Source organism: Loxodonta africana, chromosome 26 (assembly GCF_030014295.1).
Source record: "Loxodonta africana isolate mLoxAfr1 chromosome 26, mLoxAfr1.hap2, whole genome shotgun sequence".
Classification (NCBI taxonomy): Eukaryota; Metazoa; Chordata; class Mammalia; order Proboscidea; family Elephantidae; genus Loxodonta; species Loxodonta africana.
Window position 1 is genome coordinate 44,763,318 of NC_087367.1, and position 22,727 is coordinate 44,786,044.

The 22,727-nt window shown below is 49.0% G+C and overlaps 1 protein-coding gene across 4 annotated transcripts in view; it reads left to right on the top strand.

Annotated features, from left to right (window-relative positions):
* Positions 1-10,053, top strand: part of KY (kyphoscoliosis peptidase) — a 53,493-nt gene extending 43,440 nt beyond the window's left edge. For 3 of the 4 annotated variants that reach the window (XM_003419985.3, XM_023538824.2, XM_010599500.3), the window contains 3 exons: positions 2,582-2,770; positions 4,299-4,489; positions 9,014-10,053. In XM_003419985.3, the coding sequence (XP_003420033.1) occupies positions 2,582-2,770; positions 4,299-4,489; positions 9,014-9,909 (1,276 nt within the window). In that variant the 3' untranslated portion in view covers positions 9,910-10,053. The remainder of the gene's footprint in view (positions 1-2,581; positions 2,771-4,298; positions 4,490-9,013) is intronic. The other variant, XM_064277289.1, reaches the window with a different exon arrangement.
* The last annotated feature ends 12,674 nt before the right edge of the window (positions 10,054-22,727 follow it).

Genomic DNA, 22,727 nt, shown 5'->3' on the forward strand with positions numbered 1-22,727 from the left:
ACTTGTTTCTTCAGGTCTTACCTCCACCCACTCAGTGGGAGGAGAGCCCTCGCCCCTCCGCACACACTCTTGATGACACCTACTTCTCCCAGGAGGCCACTCGGGCAGAATTTGACCAACACTGCTGCCCACATCAGGGCCTGCTCCATTTTACCCAAACCCCTGGAAGGCTATATGGATGGTAAATGGTTCTTCTTCCTTCCTGACTCCAGGTGGCCCTCAGCAGAAAACATGCATCAGTGGGCAGTCTGTCCAGAGGTCCACAGCTCCACTCAGTCAGTTCACCATAATGCAAAAGAGGCCATTCTTGAAATGCCCTTGTTCCCGGGACTCCCATTATCCCTCCGCATATTACTCGGAATTGATGTGCACAGGAATTAAGATTTTAGAAAATATGGAGAAGTTTAAAGAAAGAAATGAAAATCACTCATAATGCCATTACCAAGAGATCAGCGTATGTTGGCCACTTTAGCCCTGTCTCTCTCTCATCCTCTCCTTCCCCCTCTGTCTCTCATGCTCCATGTGTACAAATGTATATACATCCACGTAGATAGAGATCATACTGATTATAGAGTTTTCTATGCTCTTTCCAATTAACATTGTGTGGGGAGCATTTCTTATCTTACTAAAATTTTCCACAGTTCTCTTCTCCTCATCCAGTCTTTGAGGGTGTGGGCACTACCTCCTCTAGAAAGCTCCCGAAATCCTTCCCACAAGGGCCAGGAGCCAGCTGGTATGTTCTCATGGAATTTCTTACAGAGCCCAGGAGGCCTGGGCCAACTTCAGGCAGGAACCCCAGCAGGAGGGGCCTGGACTCTGCAGGAGAAGAAGGCTAGGGCAGACACGGCCCTACACAGTCATTACGTGCACGTGAAGTAGCGCCCGATGACAGGAAATTAGAATCTGTTCATCTGATCCCCACATTTTGCCTTATCGACTCTCCAAATGATAGGTAGGTGTAGATGTGTTGTTTAACTCAGTATCTTGCCAATTTTTAATTAAATCTTATTTTTATGAGGAAATTTTCCCCCAATTCCTCTAGTAAAATGCGTGGCCATTTTACCTCACTACCTGAGAGGCTCCATGGTCCCCTGTTTAGCAACTGAGGCTGCAGACCTGCTCCATGGAGACCAGGCCCAGCCAGCAGAGGGCAGTCTCTGTGAGACAGGACAGGGTTTCCTCTGTGCTGAGCACAGGGTCAGCACTGTGCAGAGTCAGGCCGTCTGTGCAGGCAGCACCACGTGCATTCTGGATATCATAGATTTGTGTTTTTATTATAACAGTTTTCCATAAGTGAAAGGAGGCGTCTTGAGGAAGGAGTGCCTTTTTTCAATTCACACAAAAGCCTCAGATGTGCTACCTTGGGGTGTCCCTAGGTCAGGCTAGCAGTGGAATTGTCTGCACAGTTGGTCCCCTCAGCTGCCATGTGTAACCGCCCTGAAGGGGACAGTGTTGCTGAGGAGAAAGGACTCTCAGGGGGAGACCCTGACCACTGGACACCCCAGGCTGCTTGGAGAGGGCCACATTTGAGGCCTGTGTGCTTCTCTGGGGTCTTGCTTTGGCCTTGGGGCTGTGTCCGCAGTTCAGGTCTGGGCCTCGGGGTTACAGCTACAAACACCTAGTTTTATGTGACCCCCCCAGTTGTGACCAGTGCCCCCTCCCACTATTTAGACTCCCAGAAAGTTGTGTCAGTGTATTAGTGATCGGTTGGGGAACGCACATTCAAGGGAACCCTGAAAGTCAGGTTGACTACTCAGCATTTCCACTCTCTGCAAGACAGCTCAGGAGACTCCAAAATGTGGCAAGGGCAGTCAGCAAGTGACCTCAGTGCTCTGGGGTATGCACTGTGGGGGCCCTAGCACCAGGTTCACAGAAGACAGACCTGCGCATCACACCCAAGCCATCCTGACATGGGCTGGAGACCCTCGCTTGCCTGCACCTAGGGTCCCCTCTTGTGCCCCGGCTCCACGCAGACACAACACCTCTTTCTGTTCCCAGACTATTCGTGAGCAGTAGATAGCGCAGGAAGTAAGGCTTATGTTTCTTCTGGACCTCTATGTCCAGCACCTTTCCATGACACCCACCCGTGTCACCTAGGCCCAATACCTCAGTCACGTACTTACAGATTTACAGTTGCTCTGGCTCCTCCAACAGCTGTTCTCACCCTGACGTGCAGGTTGTGTTCCAAGAACATCATTTCCCTGCTTCCCATATTCTCGAGGCAATCCTCACTGTTGTGCCCCCATTATCCTCCCAAAGAACTAGTCGCAGAGCACAACAGGCAAACTGTGGGGAGAAGCATGTCAGAAAGGAGTTGTAGTCTCGAGTTAGGAGCGGACCTCGGAGACCATAGCCTTTCTGCACTTGGCAGGCCCAGCCAGCACTGCAGGCCCCTGGTCCCCAGTCCCTGGGGATAAAAGCCCTCAAGGCTGTCTATATGTGAGCATGTGAGAGACAGGAAGAAGGAGAGACACAGACAGACTGATAGACAGCAGACGGTGCCTGAGGCCTGGGACCACACACAGAGTCATGGGAGGCGGGCCCCAGAGGAGCCACCTCTCAGGCCCTGTCCTGCCCCCAGGATCGCTGGAGTGCAGTGCATGACGGTGCCTGGCTACTCCAAGGGCTTTGGCTACCAGATAGGTCAGAGCTTCTCTGGGGAATTCGACCATGCCTGGAATGCTGTGTACCTGGAGGGGAGATGGCACCTGGTGGACAGCACCTGGGGCAGCGGCCTGGTGGACAAGACTACCTCCAAATTCACCTTCCTGTAAGTACCCGTCTCAATTATTCTGGGCATCTAGTCAGTGGAAACGGATGGGACGTGAGGCTGAAGGAGGCAGCAGGTGGGAAAGGGCTGGGGGGAGAAGGGGAGAGCCAGGGTGGCCCCCACCTGGCTGCTGGCCACCCCCTTACAGACACACTCCATTCCACAAGCTTAGGGGGGACCCAGAACTTTTGGTCATCTCACTTTCCACTAACTAAATCTCCTTTTGGCCTCCCTATAGCTTCTACCACTAAAGCACTAAAAGCCTCCAGCGTTTGCCTACAGGCCACATGTAAGGAAGGCAGGGCTGCATGCTTCTTTAATTGTCTGCAGGCTCCCTTCCGGCCTGGGGCCCATTTACTATTACTATGCAGGATGCCGGAATTCTCTTCCAAGGCTCCCCCGCCCCAGGGCTCCTCCTTTCTGAGCAGAGTGAGGCCAGATTACAGCTCTGAGGAAGGGGTAATGGCATTGTGGGAAGGGTGCTGTCGGTGGGGCAGAGCCACTGTGAGCCACTGTGGGGCAGGGCAGCTGGGGTGCCGGAGTTGGCTGGGGCATTTCTGTCCTCCGATGCTCTGGCCACCCCCAGCCTTAACCTAAGGTCACAGCATTCATCATGGACCAAGGTGTCCATCAGCAGCTCAGGTTCCTTTATATTCAGAAAAGCCTTGAGTGTTCCCTCTGATATTTAAATCTTGGAGTTTAAGTCTCAACACTCAATGACTCATGGTGACCCTGTAGGACACAGTAGAACTGCCCCCATAGGGTTTCCAAGGCTGTAAGTCTTTATGGAAGCAGACTGCCACATCTTTCTCCCGAGGAGCAGCTGGTGGGTTCAAACTGCCCACCTTTTGGTTAGCAGCCGACCACATGCCCGTGCACACACAGTCACACATACTGGACTCACAGACTCACAGACATGCTCCTGTCCCTTTGTGAGCTCTGAGCACCGCTTGCCTTGGGCGGAGTGAGGCCTCACTCTATCTCAGAAAGAGCCTCCCATTCTCCATCTTGACCCCATCACTGACTGACCCCCCACATGGAGGAGCCACAGAAGGCCTCCCAACCACAGAGCTTTGGGCAGAGAGGCTTAGGGGAGGGGGTGGAAGGAGGGAGTGGACTCAGCCACTTTCTCTCCCTGCCCTCTCAAAATTCCACTGTCTGACACCTGGTTCCGGTTATGTCTTTGCTCCCTTCACATTTCTGTTTGGCTTTGAGAGCAGGGAGAGCCCATTTGCCCACCAGACACCCTAGGATGCTCGGAGTGGGCCACAATTGTGGGCCGGGGGCTTCTCTTAGAATGGGTCTCAGACCCTGTCTTGGCACCTATTTCTGAAAGCATCTACCACAGATCAGATGTGGTGCCTCTTTCTATTGGGAGTGTTGGCAGGACCCTCCTCTGGGTATGTTAGCTTAAAGGAGGCCTCTCTGCAGGTCATCTTCTGCAGAGTTGGTGAGGGGTGGGCAGGCCTGTTTTCTGCAGTGGCTGCTCACCCCGCTTGGCTACTCACCAGCATTTCCTCCACTCCAGCTACAATGAATTCTACTTCCTCACCCACCCTGCACTGTTCATTGAGGACCATTTCCCAGACAACAAGAACTGGCAACTGCTAAAACCTCCTCAGTCCCTGAGGCAGTTTGAGAACGGCATGTATCACAAGAGTGAATTCTACAACAAGGGGATGCTGAGTGCCCACCCGGAGACCTCCATTATCAGAACAGGTAACCCAGAGCAGGTGGCTGGAGCAGGCAGCAGGGCCTGCCCTCCAGGGCCCAGGCATGACCTGTGAGCCCAGTGTAAGGCCTGTACCCAGGGTGTACAGGCCACCAGGCTATCAGGGCAGGATGTAGGTCCCACTGCAGGGCAAACCCCTGCTTACACCAGCATAAGCCAAGAAGGGGATGCGCTGGATGGCCACAGATTTCCCTAGAGCCCAAAGGCCTGTCATGGGGGCCAGGCCTGGATGCTGAGTCTCTCAGCTCACCCAGCAGAGAAGAGGCCTGTCTCAGCCTGGCTCCACACACCCTCCCAGTTCAAGTGCTCGACAGAAGCTGACTAGCATGCATGTTCTCCCAAATTCCTGGCAGAGAGAATGTACTGACCCAGCAGAGCTGGTATGTGTATATTAGTGATCTAACCAGCTAGTCAAGGAGGGCAGGGATCTTCCAGGACAGTGGGTGCAGCTGTACCTCAGAGGGCTGAGGGAGGTGGCTGCTGAGCTGCGTCCTGGGAGATAGGTGGGGATGGACGTGTTCCAGGCAGAGAGAGCAGAGCAGAGGACCACAGCAGAGTCCCCAGCCTCCGAGCTCCAGAACCCCTAGACAAGGGCTGGGTCTACAGAGGGTACGGCCTGGCATCCTCAGCACCCCTCCCTTGCTGCCCTGAAGAAGAGCCTTCCAAGTTCAGATGGGATACATGTTGGCTGTCAGCCTCCCTGGACCCCTCTCTGCTGCAGCTCCCTGCTTTCTTCCTGGAGACAGGATCCAGCCTTTTCCAGCCAGCTTCCCTGAGGCAGAGCAATGCAGAACACCAAGTTTAGCTGTCCCCCAGGGCTCGCCTGGGCTGACATCTGTCAAACCCCACCTCCCCAGTGAAGTCTTGCGTGGCTGCACACTCCAAGACATATTGGGAGCCAGGCCCAGGGACCCAGAACTGTGGTCATGGGCTTCACTGGGCTTTCCCCAGAGGACTGTGTATTATGCATCCCCAGAGCCCCAGCTTCTGGTCCAGGGCTGGGCACACAACCTGGGCATGCTGCAGAGCACCCTCCCACACCTCAGCAAAGGACTGCCTGTCCACACTGTCTCTGCCATCAGGGGACCTCAGCACATGCAGGACAGAGGCCCTGAGCTCATGTAGGCTGTTAGCACAAGAGGCCTGTGGAAGCCCCACCCTACACTGTGGAGTGAGGGGGCAGCAGGGAGCACAGGTGGCCCCAGTTTAGTTCCAGCTGCCTTGGCTCTTCCACCTCCCAGTTCCTTAACCAAGTTGCTAAGCTCTCACAGACTTTTTAAAACCACAAATGCCTGGCAGCTCCTGCTGCTAAAATAATAGCTTGAGGTTGTTCACTTTGAGAATCTGTTTCCTGTGTGCACTTCAGTTGGAGAACCTGCTCTGTCTGTTGTCACCAGGCCAAACCAACATAAAACGAATGCCACTGAGTTGAGTTGGCCTTTTCAAGAGATAAACATATGAACACCAGATTTCTTAATTTATAGTAACATAATATTTGATTCCATATTCATAATAAACATTTAAAGGATATTTCTTTTTTGTAGGTAGTTAGGTTAAGGATGGGGCTGGGGAGGAAGCAAAAGAGGGAAACTGAAGTGTGGGCAAAAGGGAAGGCAAGGAGGAGGACAAGACGGTGGCAAGCCGCTGAGATCAGGGAGAGCGAGCCGAGCAAGTGGGGAAGGAGGAGAAGTCACAGGGCACCTACAGGGGACACCAAGTGGTTGTCGATCCTTTACCTCACCTCTTCCTGGTCATTTCACACACCTTTGGCAAGAACCATCTTGGGCCAGGCTCTAGGGCATGGCAAGAAACAAGAGAGGCCTGGCCCAGTCCCCACTGAGCCCATAACCTGGCAGGAAAGACAGACATCACGCAAAAAGGCTTACATAATCAGCTAATCACAATGGTGATAAGTTCCCTGAAAAATGAGATCTAGGGACTAGGAGAGGGGCTTCCAGGGAACTCGGCCTCTTCTGAGAAGATTAAGGTTTGAGACCTTATCCAGGATTTCAGGGAAGAGGTAGAAGAGAAGAGCATTCGAAAAAGAGGGAACAAAGTGTGAGTGCCCTGAGGCATCGAGCGAGGCCCTGTAGGATCTGAAAGAATGCCCTGTGGCCCCAAGGATGAGGGAGTTGATTCTGGCAAGGCAAGAGGGGGCAGGCCTCCCCACAATCTCCAGTTTGATGGGAGCCACAGAAGGGGTGCAAGCAAGGAGAGGCCAGGTAGGCCTTTTTGCAGGAGCCTTTGGGCTCCTGTGTGCAGGTGGCAGATAGGGAACCACCCCCGCAAGGTGAATCACATAGGTTTTCTGGACCTCACTGTGTAGAAGAGAGACCTGCTCACAACCAATGCTGTGCAAGATGGAGAAGGAAGGGGCTGTGAGAAATCGAGGGGCTGAGTTAGAAGAGAAAGTGACTGGCAAGGAAGGTTTCAACCAGGAGGGAACAGTGAGCCTGTTGTTCTTGGCCACTTGCCTTTGAAGTTACCATGGGACACATGTGCCACGAAGCAGCTGAAGGCGGTGGAGAATACAGACAAAGAAAACAGCACTAAAGCAGGAGGAACCCCTACAATTAATGTAACAGAGGGGAGATGAGTCGCAGTGGAAACCAGGCAATGTGGTCAGAGAGGTGGGGGAGCAGGCTAGAGAGTATCATGGACACACAGGGAGTGGAGGACTTCTGGAAACGCAGCATAGATTCCAGCAGTGTAGATTCTCCAAGGTCTGAGAGATCTGGTTATTAGGAAGTCACTGAAGACTCTGGAGCGTGGAAGCAAAAGCCAGATTGCAGAGAGTAACGGGTGGAGGGAGTCCCTAGGTTGTGCAAATGGTTAACGGTTAACGTATCAGCTGCTAAACCAAAGGTTGGAGGTTCGAGTCCACCCAGACATGCCTCAGAAGAAAGGTCTGGTGATCTAATTGTGAAAAATCAGGCATTGAAAACCCTGTGGAGCACAGTCCTACTCTGACACATGTAGGGTCACCATGAGTTGGGATCAACTTAACAATAACTTTTTTTTTTTTTAGTTAATGGGTGAAGAAGAAATACAGGCAGTGGGGAGGGGTCACTCATTTGAGTAGTTTGGGAATATAAAGTGAGCGAGGAGTTGGTAGGGAAGGTTTTGAGATGAAGGATCCCTGTGAAGAAGGCAGATGGGAGAGGGCCGCTATAAGGGCCATATAAGATAATCCCTGCTGGCCTGGGTGGGGATTTCCTATGCCCGAGTTGGGAGCTGGCATTAGGTAGAGTAGCTGAGCAACCTGGAGGCAGAGGATTCCTGGCAGACTCGATGGAAAGTCTCAGGGACACCATCCTGTAGTTCGGGCATGGCTCTGTCTCCCCAGCAAGAGCATCTGACCCGGAATGGGGAAAGGTTACCAGGGTGCATGGACCAGACGATTCTCTCCTTCCTCTGTGCTCATTCATGTGAGAGGCTGGAGAGGCTGGCTGGGACTAGGGTAGGTGATTGGCATTCAAGGGAAATTTGAGGAGAGGCTCACAGGGAAGCCACTGCCCCTCCCTGCAGTTCTTCCAGGCAGGAAGGAAGGTCCAAGTGGGTGAGGCTGTAAAGACCAGGGACCTGACCACCTGTTCCCAAGAAACAGTAATGAAGACAGAGGAAGACAAAACAGCAGGTCAAGGGGAGTGGCAGAGGGAGCAACACCCTCTCCTGTGTAGATACTGACTCTTCAAGGTCTATTCCAGAAACATGGCTAAGACACACCTCTGTGAGAATTAGGGTGCTGGGGGAGGCAGGGAGCAGGGAAGTGACCCCATCCCCTGAACTATCTCCAGGAGTGAAGTCTCTCCAACCAGTTATAACATTGAGGTAAAGTGTGGACCTGTCAGCTGTTGACAATGTAATGAACAGATGCTAGAAGGAGCAATGTGAAAGCAAGACCTGAGGAACCCAGACAATAAGCCCCTTGACCCTCTCCCCAAGGGCTCTGGAGCCAGGCTAAGCCTCCAGGCAGCTTTCATCTAGTGCAAATCAGTGGGTGGGGTGTGCTTCTACAGCTGGGGCACATATTCCTCTGAGACCCTGTCTTCCAGCTCTCTGGAAAAGAACCACCTATAGGGGGTTGAGACCCCTTCCAGTGTTGTGCTGCCGAGGTCAGAGGTCACTTTAAATCAGTAATGGTAATCATGGAAAACTGAATTGCTTTCATCTTCAGATAAAAAATTTGATTCTTCAATTGCAATAGTTTGATTTTTGCTTTTGAAGGGTCTTATAATGGAACTAGAACTCATGGTTTCAAAGGAGCTCTGCTATAATATTGTATAAACCAGTCATTATCTATTTGGATTTGGACAGATTTTTTCTAGTTAAGCCGTAAGTGTCAACATGCAAACTTGTTTTGACTAAAGAATTTTTCTATTAAAAAAAAAAAACAGTAATAGCGAAAGTATTTACACCACGGAAATGGGCACTGCACTACACACTACATACAAATCAGGGTTACCAGCACTCTTGGACCTGTCTCACCTGGCCTGGCTTTCTTCCCACAGTGAACGGGAGGGCCACGGTCACCATTGAGAGCTGCACCCCTACGCTCTTCATGTTCATGCTCAATGGCAAGCAGGAGCACGGGCTGCTGAGCCTCAGGGAGAACGGGATGAAGCTGGAAGTGTACCCCCCAACCATGGGCACCCACAATCTGCAAATCTTTGCCAAAGGCAGCTCTGACATCTACAGCTCGGTGCTGGAGTACACCCTCAAGTGCAACTTTGTGGACTTTGGGGCCCGACTGCCCGCTGACCTGCACCAGCCCGTGGGCCCCAGCTGGTTCTCGGAGCAGATGGGCATCCTGAAGCCCTCGCACCCTGACCCCATCATCCACACCAGTGACGGGCGCTGCTCCATCAGCTTCGGTGTGGATGAGGGCATCAGCATCCTGGCCTCCCTGCACGGGGACGATGGCCTTATCACCGAGGAGATGCAGCGGCGCTACATCTTCCAGCTGCACCGGGAGAAGCGGACAGAGCTGAAAGTCCAGCTGCCTCATGCCGGGAAGTTTGCCCTCAAGATCTTTGTCAAGAAGAGGCAGGAACCAGGCAACTACATCTTTGTCTTCAATTACCTCCTGTGCTGCACCAACACCAAGGTGAACTGGCCCATGTTCCCAGAGAGCTTTGGCAACTGGGGGCAGGACAATGAGCTGCTGGAGCCTCTGTCAGGCGTGCTTCCTGCCAACCGGAACATCCCGTTCAAACTGAAGCTTCACGGTATCGCCAAGGCCCTGGTGAAAGGGCAGGACACATGGCCCCTGACCCTGAACCGCGAGGGCTACTGGGAGGGCAGCTGCAGCACAGCAGGCTGCCAAGAAGTCTATGTCATGGTGCTGGAGAACGCCAACCACAACTTCTATTCCTACATCCTCAAGTACAAAGTGAACGCCCAGTGAGGGGCTGCGCTCCCAACCCCCAGCCGCTGCCACACCCTCCCAGAGAGTCAAGGCCAGGCCTGCCCAGGGAGGGCCCCAGGGAAGTGAAAAGAGCCCTGGACACATCTGAGTCTGCATGAAATCACTTCTAAGCCTCTGCCTCAGTCTCCCTGCTCTGCCACAGGAGCTGCTCTGTTTGTTTTCTGTTGGCTGCACAAAGAAATTTGTGGCAAAGACCGCAGGGACAGAGGCAAAGACCCTTTAGAAGAAAAAGGTGCTATGTAAATCCAAGGTATTGTAAACTGTATGCCACTGCCCAGGTGGCCCCTTCTCATACTGTTGTTGTTACAGGGTTGATGTGGGAACTCAGGGATAAGGCCCAGGCTGAAAGCTTTTCACACAATGGTGTGAGAATTCTCTGCTGAGAGGGACGTGATTTGCAAGGCTGAGTCATCCTTGAGTCATACGACTTCTTTCAAGTCCATCACGGTATTTCTGGCCAACTCCTGGACCCCACGGAATATTGGACTGTCACTTTTTCCCAGACCTGCCCATCTTCCCCATGCCCCCTGCCTTCGCATTAGACTCTCCTTGGTCTTCAAGAGCCCTAGAAAAAGAAGGTGTGGAGAGGAAGCTCCCAGACTCACCACTGGCTGGCAGCTGCTCATCTCCCACAGCCCCTACTCAGAGCTAGGAAAGTGACACCAGGAAAGGCACGGTGAGGCTCCAAAGCAAAGAGCAGTCAGTATCCACTCATGGGCATCCTGGATGGGGGCAAGGGAGGAAGGGACACCCTTAGCAACCCCGCAACCTTGGGTTCTGTGCTCCTTAGAGGAGCAATCAGCAGCCAGTTCTGTCCAAGGAGGTGGGGGAGCCCTCCAGGCCCTCTTGAGCCTTGCCTTGGACTCCTGCCTCAGGCACCACTGCCTGTGCCTTTCACGGGGAGCCTGGCTGGGAGGTCAGGCATGAACAGTGCATATGTGACAGTGCCAAGGAGGCTTGTGTGATAAAGGGGTTCTGCCTGTCCCCGAAGAGTCACTACCAGCAAAGTTACTGCTGGGGCCATCTCGACTTGGGAACTGTTTTGTGCTTTTCCTGAGGAAAAAGCCTCTCCCATCCCCCTTTCTCCCTTTCTCTAAGGAGAGAGACCCCCAGCATGCTACCCTTCTATAGGGACAGTCCAGGGCCCTTTGCTTGCTCAGGCCCGCGAAGGCCCCACTGCCCACAGCAGAGCCTGGGGCCAGCATTGCCATGGAAACAGTGGAAAAGCTGGCTTCAGCAAGGGCAATGGAGAGAAAGGACGAGAGAAGCCCACAGGGCCACTGCAACACCATCCCTGCAAACGGAGATGCCTCCGGATAGTCCCTGACAACCCCATAGCTTCTCCAGCTCAGCAGCCCCTCCTATCTCTGTGCCCACCCCTGAGAGTCAGCACTGCCTCCCTCCTTTTCATGCTGTAATTCCCAGTGCCCCCAGGCTCAGCTACGGCTGGGGCCCCCAGGGCTCCCCACAGCCTTCTCAGAGCCTCCTCCACTGTGTCATCCTCACGTTCATGTATTCAGTAAATGTCCGTGGGCATTGGATAAGCACCAGCCACTGTGCTAGATGCTGGGGCTGCGGAGGTTAAGCAAGCGGGCCCAGCCCCTGCCATCCCAGAGCTGGGAGAGGTGGACTGCCAGACCCATTCCCAGCCCCAGGCCTGTCTGAAGTTTCAGGCTCCTAGCATATCAGCCCATCATCGCCCAGCAGTCCTTCCTCCAAAGGTCCCCACCCCCGCACCATGGACCTGGCACAGAGCCAGGTCCCAGTGATGCCATCCTCTGCACAGCTGGGGACATTGGCCAAAAGGACCATCCCCCTGGTGGGCTGAGCTGCCCTGGCCTGTGGCCAGTGCCCTCTGATAGGCTCTGCCACCCAGGCTGATCTGCACCACGCCACTCATGCCTGAAAATGCACAAAGGCCCCAGAAGCAGCTCAGTGTGCAGCACCACAGGGAAACAAGGGGAGTTTGCACCCCTCCAAGCAGCCTTTTCTCACGCCTGTGGTTTTTATGGGCTGAAAGAAATGTGCTGTGTTTCGTCAAGATAATAAGTGTCTTCCATGACTCATGGCACTCACTGGATCCAGAGCTGGCTGCCACGGTGGACATCACCGCTACTGCTGTCGAGAGCGCCATGCGTCTTTTAAAAAACCATAAAATTAATCAACACATTCTGTAGAGTGCAGAGGATGCCACCCAACAAATAAGGAGCTGTCCCAAGAACCAGAGCCCCCACCAAGCTTCCGCATGCCCCTCCTTGGTAGTTTAACCAGGCACCCCCTTTGTAAAGACAGCTGTAGGCACAGTCAGAAAGCCACCTGCATTTCTTTCCACTGAAGTGAAAATACATGAAATGCAATCCAGTCCTCATGAATTTTTACTTGCATGCTGCTCAGGGTAGAAATCTGGGGTCTGCATTTTGAAGTCTTTTATTTAAATCCCGTTTCCCGGTTGGCCGGTGGAATGGCACGGACGCCCCCTGGTGTCCGTAGTGCGGAGCTGCCGATCTGCGAACCTCGGTGCGGCCGGAAGGACCTGTCACCCACCGGCTTTCTACGCACAACTTGAAAAATGCTGTTGAGTTGCTTATGCTCAATTCACTGGGTGCTTCTCGTGGCTGCATGGCCGCACTTCTCAGCACTTCCTTGTGTGTACACGGAGCACAGCTGTGGCCTGCTCGAGCTGTGATGGGAGTCGTGGAACATGATAGGAACTAGGAGTCTTTTGCCCAGAAACGCTGGACATGACTGGATGGGACAGCCTGGACCACAGTCGTTACCATGCCAATGAAGGATTGAAACTGATCAAACTCAGAGAGCTTTTGGCACCCGCCTTCCCACTGCGCTCAGAAGACTTGTAAGTCCTAGCCCGGCAGCCTCCACTCACGGGCAGAAGGGTACAGAGGGCAGGGTAGGTGAGGGCATCAAGGCACAGAGGGATTACCACAACCGCAATTAAACTTCTTTTCAGCTTGTTCCAGAAGCGCCACCAGCGCAGCTAGACTCCGTTTCCAATCTGATTATGATCACTGCGAGTCCCCCATATGTTACATTGTCCCATCCAGACAAACTCCTCACAGCCCGCTGAGATTAAAAGGAAGTAAACAGATTAATTGAAGCATGAAGGATTTAGGCTAGACAGAAAGAGCTATTTCCTGTTGTTAAGCAGGAGGGACAAGTTGCCAAGGAAGTTTGTGAAATTCTCTTCTCCAAGGACTTGAAAAGTAGAAAAGTATTCCCAGTGTTCTGGAGTTTGGGATGCCAGGCTCACCAGCCATGCTAACCAGAACTAGGTTCTCTCCAAACCAAGTAATCCTTGGGATGCACTGGCTTCCCCACAGCAAACACAGGGTTAATGTATCACCACGTGGCTCACTGTTGGCAAAGTTGGCAAAGGCGGTGTGCATCTGTGTCCCATGTCAGTTTATCTGAGGTCTATACCTTCTTTTCATTTGGAATAAGTGGCTGGAGATCTTAAGATGGGATTACTTCTCATAATGTGTGCTTTGAGTTGTGTGGGCCGGTGGCTGTGGAGCTGTATGCTTGCCCCCACATTGTTGCTGGTGTTGTTTTTCAATAAAATTTATATTCATTTTTATCCAACAATGTAATTATCGATTCATTCTTATCGCTGCTCTCACAAGGGAAAAAAAAAAGTTTTCATGTTCAAAGGGAGCCCTAGAAAAAAATCAATGTCCCAGCCATTTCAATGTGCTGGTGAGATGCAAATGAGATGTCAGGCAAATAGCTATTTCACATTAAAGGAAGCATAACTAGGTTAGCTCCATCGCTCCTATGGCTCACAAGCCTTTGAAGAACATGAAGGCACTGTTTCTTTCATTGAGTCTTGTTTAACTTGAAAATTTTTAAGGTAACCCTCATTTCTTCTTTTTTTTTCTTTTTGGGGTGAGGAAAAAAAGGTACCAAAAAATGCGTAACAGCCTGTTTTTAAAAAAATATGTAAGTATATATTTCTTGATATTCACATACATGTGAAAACTTTCCAGCAGGTTACCTAAACAGATTATTCATAATTTAGACATTTAGGGAAATATAGAAAAAGAAAACCTAGACACCTCTGAGAAGCTGCCGTCACCATGGAGACCATTCTTGTAGCTGTGGTGTGAAGGACAAAAAGAACTTATGTTCCCAGAACTGGCCTCTCCGTGTCCCTCACTGCTAGAGCCACAAAAAGAGGACCCAGCACACTTCTCCTGAAGCAGGAGGACCACAGGTGGACCATGTTTTTAACAACATATGAAGGGAAAGTCACCAGAAACAGCCTTCAGCACAAAAGAAGGAGAAACACTTCAATTATTGGAACGGTCGGAAAATGTCAACCCGAGGCTGGAATGAATGACCTCAAATGTCTCTTCCAGTCTGCAGAGTTTGTGATGCTGTGTCTCTGTGAACAGATGCTGGCAGGTGGTGGGTCTGGGATTGTCAGTACTGGAACATCTGAAGGGCCCTGCTGTGTTAAGAGCCTGCTCTGGGAGCTGAGCAGACCACTCTGCTGGCCCCGCTCTTGCCTTAGGGCAAGAGGCTGGAGAAAGCCCAGCAGAGGGGCCAGAGAGGAAACAAGAGCCCTGACAGGATGTTGCTTCTCCATGATTTGGTTAGCAGAACTAACGAAAATTCAAATCACACAGCCGCTGAGATGTTCTCCCTTGGTCGTCCCACAGGCATCTCTGAGTCCAAAAGATGCTGAACTGAAGTCATTGTTCTCTTCTGAATCGCCTCCAACTCCTCCTGGACTCTGGACTCTGTAAATGCACTCCTATCCACCCAGGGGCCTGAGTCAGAACTCTGGTGGGTCACTGTTGACTCCGTCTCTCCTCTCTCTGCGATGACCTCTGCCCCATTGCAGTCACGTCTCATACCTGACCTACTACTTGCCCAGCCCCGCCTTGGCTCCATTACTACAACCTTTGCCCTCATTCAGTCCCTGTCATCTTCTCTCAGCCAGACTGTTGTGATCGCCTCTTACGGTGAGATGAACCCTCACCTACCCCATCACTCTACGGTTTGTCTCTCATATGAACATGGGATTATTTGGTTGTGTTAAGACAAGGCTTTCAGTGAAAGGTACCCAGAAGCTCACCATCTCTGGAGAAGGCGTAATTTGTGCCAGGCATGGGTGGAAAAGATAGATCTTCAATTAAAAACTGGTTTTAGTAGGGAGGCAGGAAAGAAGTCCAGAGTCTTCAACTTTTCCTGGACTCTAAAGAGACGAGGTGCCAAGGTCTTCACTCCTGGGTCATTACTGTTAGCCCCACAGCCAGATGGGGAATGTGACAGGGCCCAGAGGTAGAGCCCAGCCTGAACGTGAACAAGCTACACGTCGTAAGCCAGGTTATCCACATCTATGGCTCACCGTTTCCTTTTTGTCGTCATCTGAAACCAACAATAGCATTGATCACATGTTCAGTTGGACCCTCTGAGAAGCAGATGCTGAGACCAAGTTAGGAATGCAAACACTTTATTGGGAGAGCAAAAGCAGTGTATTGGAGGGTGGTACCTTGTGAAAGATGAGAGGGGGAAGAAGCAGGGTTTGGCAGGGAGAACCCCCAACAAAGTCTCGGCCAGACCACAAGGAGCTCCAGAGAAAAGATTTCCTATTAGAAGAGATCTGAGTGGAGCAGAAATGTCTAGGCCTTGGAATCCCCACCGTACTCAGCCATTGGTTGGGGCTACCTGGGAAAGCATGGCCTAGTTCAAAAGCTGAGGCAGGCCCTGAAGGCCCTAGGGCTGGAGGCTCTCAGCTAACTGCACTCCTGACAGCCAAACAGCAAGTTCTTTCTTAAAGGGGAATTGAGCAGTGCACCTCTGCGTTGGCCACATGAGTTAATGGGGCTCTGCTACAGAAGATTCAGGAGAAAATGGGTGAAGGTGCTGGGGATAGGCAGGTCAGCACACCCCAAAGCCTTCTCGGATCAGTAACTATTGGTAAGGATACATGAGATGGTTTGTCCAGGGGACAAGGGAGACATCTTAGTTTCCCAATGCTGCTATAACAAAGTACCACAAGTAGGTGCCTTTAAAGAACAGAAATTGGTTTTCTCACAGTTCTGGAGGCTGAAAGCCCAAATCAGGGTCGCAGCCATGTTGAGTCCTTCTGTGGGCCTCTCTCTTAGTTTCTGGTGACAGCCAGCAATCCATCGTGTCCCTTTGCTGCTGATAGGTGCATCTGCCTCCATCATCACATGGTGTCTCCCCCTGTGGTGTGGCTCCCTGTGTCTGTACCCCGCTTTATAAGATACCACTCAGAAGGGATTAGGTTTAGGCCTGTCCTAGTCAGGTGTGACTTCACTGACATAATAAAAGAAAACCCTATTCTCAAACAGGGTCACATTCACAGCTACAGTGGTTAGGACTTCAGCATATATTTTTGGAGGACACAATTCGATCTGTAACAGGAAGGACTCCAGATCTTGCTGCCTCTGTACAGGGGGAATGCACCCTCCAAGGGCACACCTATAAGGTGCTATGGTCTAATTTGATGGAGTAAGCTTCTTCCTTCCTTCCCTTCTTTGCCTCCTATCTCCCTTCTCAACACTAAGGCATGGAGGATCCGCTCACGTGAAGCTCTTACTTAAAACCTCTTAACAGCTCCCCACTGCCCACAGAATGAGGCTGTCTTCTGCTCCAGCTTCATGCTGCCTTTCCTACCTTGTCTCGCAAGACACTCCACGAGAGCCCCTATGCAACAATCATGTGATCTCAGACAAGCCTGCACACCACCATGTTCTCACGTGTGCCCTTCCCTCCCTCTCAGCCTGGAGAAGCCCTACCTGTCCATCAGGGATCAGGACTAGCCCCACACTTCAGCAAGACCTCTTAGATGAGAAACACAACCTCAGAAAAGGGCTGAGAAGCTGGGGTGGGGGAGAGATACCAGAATGACCAGCTCTCCAGTTGTTTGGTAGCTGCTGCCTGGAGCATGAGATTAAGAAGGATTCTGAGGTTACCTCTGGGCTCAGTGAGAGTGTTGTGATTAGCTAGTAAATCCATAGACACTGGATTGAAGGGTGGTGTGTGCCATGTATTTGCCAATCCTGACCTCAAGTCAGCCAAATCAGGACTAAGGCCAAAATAGCAGAAGATGGACCAGTATGTGAACATTGGCTTCCTAGCAACCTAGCAGCCAGCAACCAGCCCACTGCCAACCATATGTCCAAGAAACACTCCAGGGGCCTCCTGACTGCCTCTGGGATCCAGCAGGGTTCCACTCAACACTCCTTCTTAAATCACACAAGTGCTCCAGGAGGAAGGAGCCCAAGCCAATCTCGTCTGCTCGTCCATCTCCATGATTACAACATTGCCTTGCATTTAGAATAAATGATCGGTAAAATTGTATAAGTGAACATTGATTTCTCATTAAAAAAATAAATAAAACAATAGATCCCTGAGTTATTTACATGACTGTTCGACAGCACTGGGTTCTGGGTTGATCAAAATGGCTATTAAGTTACAACATCTTAAATAGTCATTTCCTTCTTTTTCCCAACTAACTAGAAAGTATATGCATAGCAGTGAGCACCTTTGCCCCAGTGGGAAATGTGTATTTACAGAAAGCAAAAAATTGCCCTCTGGTGGAAGTGCTGGAGGTGTTTGCCCCCAGGAAACAACTAGGGTGTGGGCGGCCAATCTGTCTCACAACCCCTGAGCACGGGCCCAGATTGCTTTGTTTCCATCGGGGGTACGGCTGACTGCCTCCGTGATACAAGGAATCAGCCGTCATCCCACCCTGGCTGTGTGGGGGTCAAAGCAGTGACACCCACTCCAATGTGGCAGGGAGGACTGTGGAGAGGCTTGTGGCACAAGAACATAGACACAGTCACAACCATGAAGGGACAAGAACAATTGATGAATGCAGATTTTAGAAGTGAGGAGGCCCTGGCAGCTCCCATATGGGTAAAGGGTGGTGATAAGGGGAAATGAGGATGTGACTATTTCAAATGAAATGACTCTGGCTTTACGAATTGTCACGTAAGTGTAAGTGAATGCTCTGTCAATATGTATGTGCATTTGTATGTATTCAAGTCCCGGTGGCGCAATGGTGAAGCACTAGGATGCTAACCCAGAAGCAGGTGCTTCGAACCTACCCCATGGTTCCTCAGGAGAAAGACCTAGCAATCTGCTTCTGTAAAGATTAAAACCCATAACCCGTTGGCGTCGAGTCAATTCCAGCTCACAGTGACCCTACAGGACAGGATAGAACTGCCTCATAGGGTTTCCAAGGCTGTAAATTTTTACAGAAGCAGACTGCCACATCTTTGTCCCTCGGAGAGGCTGATGGGTTACAGCTGCTGACCCTTTGGTTAACACCCAAGCACTTGACAACTGCGCGACCAGAGCTCCTTCCCATAAAGATTGGAGCAGTTCTCCTCTGCTCTGTTCTAAGAATCGGGGTTGACTCAATACACAACAACAACAAACACCAAGGAGGTCTATTTGAAAGTTAACATCGATCATTTTATTATATTATAAAAATTATAAAATACTGGATAAGTATACCAATACCAGCCAAGACACTGGAGACATTTGGCATCTTTCCCCTCCTCCCCATGTTGTTTGGGTGGCCCCGTCCCCAGGACTGGGGCAAACATGGGCGCCATGAATCCCTCGGCATCCTCTTCACGAGCATCACATTCGCTTCCCCATCTCCCAGGAGAAACAGTGCAGGGAACATGTGACCCTGATCATGGGAGGAAATCCACTCTGTCAGTAAAAGCTTCACTTGACATTTTTAAAGCTCAACGAGAGTGTTAAAAGTCCATTTTAGAAAGAAGTGAATGGACTTCTTTCTGGAAAGGCAGCCTCTGGTTCCTGTGTGACTGAAAGCTGTCTTGCATGGTTAGGAGCCATTAATGTATGATTGAAAGCCTTGAGCTTCCAGCTATAAACATTGATTTGACTTGGGGAAGCTCTGCAGGGGGTTGAAGACCCCTCCTTGCAGAGCTTGGCTGTCATGAGGCTGGTGAAGGTGTGTGACTTAGGCTTTGTTTGACAGCAGGCAGGATAGTGTCATGGCTAAGAGCACAGACCCTGGAGTAGACCATCTGATCCCAGCTCTGCCACTTCCCAGCTGCCTTTGTCAAGTTACTGAACCTCCCTGTTTTAGTTTCCTCATCAGTAAAATGGGGATAATTATAGCACCTACCAGGTAAATTTCTTATGGGGATTAAAATGAGTTAACACTGATACAGTGAATAGAACAGTCCTGGGCACAGAACATGTATTCAGTGTCAGCTTGAGTCTGTGGGTGGTGAAATGGTTAACACGCTCAGCTGCTAAACAAAAGGCTGACAGTTTGAGTCCACCCCGAGGTGCCTTGGAAGAAAGGCCTGATAATCTACTTCAAAAAAGCAGCCATTAAAAACCTTATGGAGCACAGTTCTACTCTGACATACAAGGGGTCACCATGAGTCAGAATCAACTCAACAGCAACAGGTTTGATTTTTTTTTAATTATCAGCTATCATCACCTCCATCATCATAGTCTTTGCCGTCATCCTTATAATGATATGTGTGTTGGTCCCTGAAGAATCCAAAGGGTTCAAGCCCCCCATAAGGCCATAGCAATCACTGATTCAGATTAATTCAAAACAGAGTTACTGGCTCCAACACTCAGCCACTCTGACTCCTAGAACCCTTCCAGGGACCAGGAACTCATTGCTCCATAAAGCAACCATGCCATTATTGGACACCCTGTTAAAAGGTCTTTCTTATACATAACTTCCTTAAATGAGAATGGTTGAGCCACTCTACCCAGTCCTCAGTGAATTTATCTATTATCTTCTAAGGCCCTCATAGGACAGAAGCCAATACCAAGCCTGGCTCTGGTCTAGGGGCTTTGGGAGCTGAGTAGAAGAAACTACAATACATTTAGACTTGGAAGAAAAGCCCAAAGAAACAGAGTATCTCTCATTCAAGATAGCCCGCTGTCTTAAGTCATCTGGTGCTGCTATAACAGAAATGCCACAAGTGACTGGCTTTAACAAAGACAAATTTATTCCTTCACACTAAATTAGGCTAAAAGTCCAAATTCAGGGCATTAACTCTAGGGGAAGACTTTCTCTCTGTCAGCTCTGGAGGAATGTCCTTGTCCTCAATGTTCCCCTGGTCAAGGAGTTTCTCCATGCAAGGACCTAGGCCCAAAGGACACACACTGCTCCTGGCACTGCTTTCTTGGTAGTATGAGGTCTCCAAGCCTCTCTACTTGCTTTAGACACTATCCAGTCTTGTAGATCTCAACAATATAAATTCCACTAATCTATCTCATTACATCATAGTGACAGGATTTACAACACATACAGAAATGACATCAGATGACAAAATGGTAGACAATCACACAATACTGGGAATTGTGACCTAGCCAAGTTGACAGATATTTTGGGGGGACAAAATTCAATCCATGACACCTGTAAAGTAGCGTTTAAAGACACATGAAGAAAATTAATGGTTTAGAAAGAAACCAGAAAGAAGCTCAGTAAAGACATGGAATATCTAAATGCCACAATCAACCAACTTGATATAAAATTCTCTCTGTATTTTCTGTTATCCCTCCCTGTTCAGGTATCCAATCACTCATAGGTTATTTCTCTGAATAGAGTTCCACATGATTCTTAGGGTTTCTTCATTTTTTTAGAATTCTTTTACCTGATTTTTCTTCAAAAAAATGGATGCCAAGTGCTTTATCTCCAGTCTCACTAATTCTGCCTTCCACTTCCTCCATTCTGCCCCTCTGACCTTCTATCGAGTTGTCTAATTTTGTAATTTTATTGTTAATCTTCTGAATTTCTGATTGCTCTCTCTATGGATTCTTGCAGTGATATACAGAACACTCCACCCAACATCAGCCAATTATACTTTCTTTTCTAGCACACATGGGACATTCTCTAGAATAGACCACATATTAGGTCATAAAGCAAGCATTAGCAGAATCAAAAATATGGAAATATTACAAAGCATCTTCTCTGACCACAAGGACATAAAAGTAAAAAACAATAACAGAAAAAGCAGGGAAAAGAAATGAAACACTTGGAAACTGAACAATACCCTACTCAAAAACAAATGCGTTATAGACAGCATTAATGATGGAATACAGAAATTCATAGAATCCAATGAGAATGAAAACACTTCCTATCAGAACCTTTGGGACACAGAGAAAGCAGTGCTCAGAGGTCAATTTATAGCAATAAATGCACACATACAAAAAGAAGAAAGGGCCAAAATCAAAGAATAATCTCTACAACTTGAAGAAATAGAGAGCAATAAAAGAAATCCTCAGGTGCTAGAAGAAAGCAAATCATAAAACTTAGAGTGCAATTAAATGAAATAGAGAACAGAAAACAATTGAAAGAGTTAACAAGAACAGAAGCTGGTTCTTTGAAAAAATTTAAAAAATTGATAAACCATTGGCCAAACTGACAAAAGAAAAACAGGAGATGAAGCAAATAACCCAAATAAGAAATGAGTTGGGCGATATTACAACAGACCCAACTGAAATTAAAAGAATCATATCAGACTACTACAAAAATTTGTACTCTAACAAATTGGAAAACCTAGAAGATTTGGATAAATATCTAAAATACAATACCTACCTAAACTAACACAGACATCAAACAACTAAATAAACTTGTAACAAAAGAAGAGATTGAAAAGGTAATCAAAAAAACTCCCAACAAAAAAAAAGCCGTGGCCCGGACAGCTTCACTGCAGAGTTCCACCAAACTTTCAGAGAAGAGTTAACCCCAGTAAGGTATTTCAGAGCATAGAAAAGGACAAAATACTCTCAAACTCATTCTATGAAGCCAGTATATCTCTGATACCAAAACAAGGTAAAGACATCATAAAAAAAGAAAATTACAGACCTATATCCCTCATGAACTTAGATGCAAAAATTCTCAGCAAAATTCTAGTCAAAAGCATTCAACAAAGTATCAAAAAAATAAGTCACCATGACCAAGTGGGATTCATACCAGGTGTACAGGGATGGTTCAACATCAGAAATACAATTAATGTAATCCAAAAGACAAGAATCACATGATATTATCAATCGATGCAGAAAAGGCATTTGACAAAGTTCAACACCCATTCATGACAAAAACCTTCAAAAAAATAGGAACAGAAGGGAAATTCATCAACATAATAAAGGACATTTATACAAAGCCAACAGCCAATATCATCCTAAATGGAGACAGTCTGAAAGCATTCCCCTTGAGATCGGGAACTAGACAAGGATGTTCTTTATCACCACTCTTAATTGACATTGTGCTGGAGGTCCTAGCCAGAGCAATTAGGCTACATAAAGAAATAAGGGCATCCACATTGGTAAGGAAGAAGTAAAAGTATCTCTATTTGCAGATGGCATGAACTTATACACAGAAAACCCCAAAGAATCCTTAAGAAAGCTACTGAAACTGATAGAAGAGTTCAGCAGGGTATCTGGATACAAGATAAACACACAAAAATCAGTTGGATTCCTATATACCAACAAAAAGAACATCGGAGAGAAAATCACCAATTCAATACCATTTACAGTAGCCCCAAAGAAGATAAAATACTTAGGAATAAGTCTTACCAGAGATATAAAAGACCTATACACAGAAAACTACAAGACACTACTGCAAGAAATCAAAAGAGACCTACGTAAGTGGAAAAACATAACCTACTCATGGAAAGAAAGACCTAACATTATAAAAATGTCTATTCTATCAGAAGCGATCTATAGATACAATGCAATTCCAATGCAAATTCCAATGGCATTTTCTAATGAGTTGGAGAAACTAATCACCA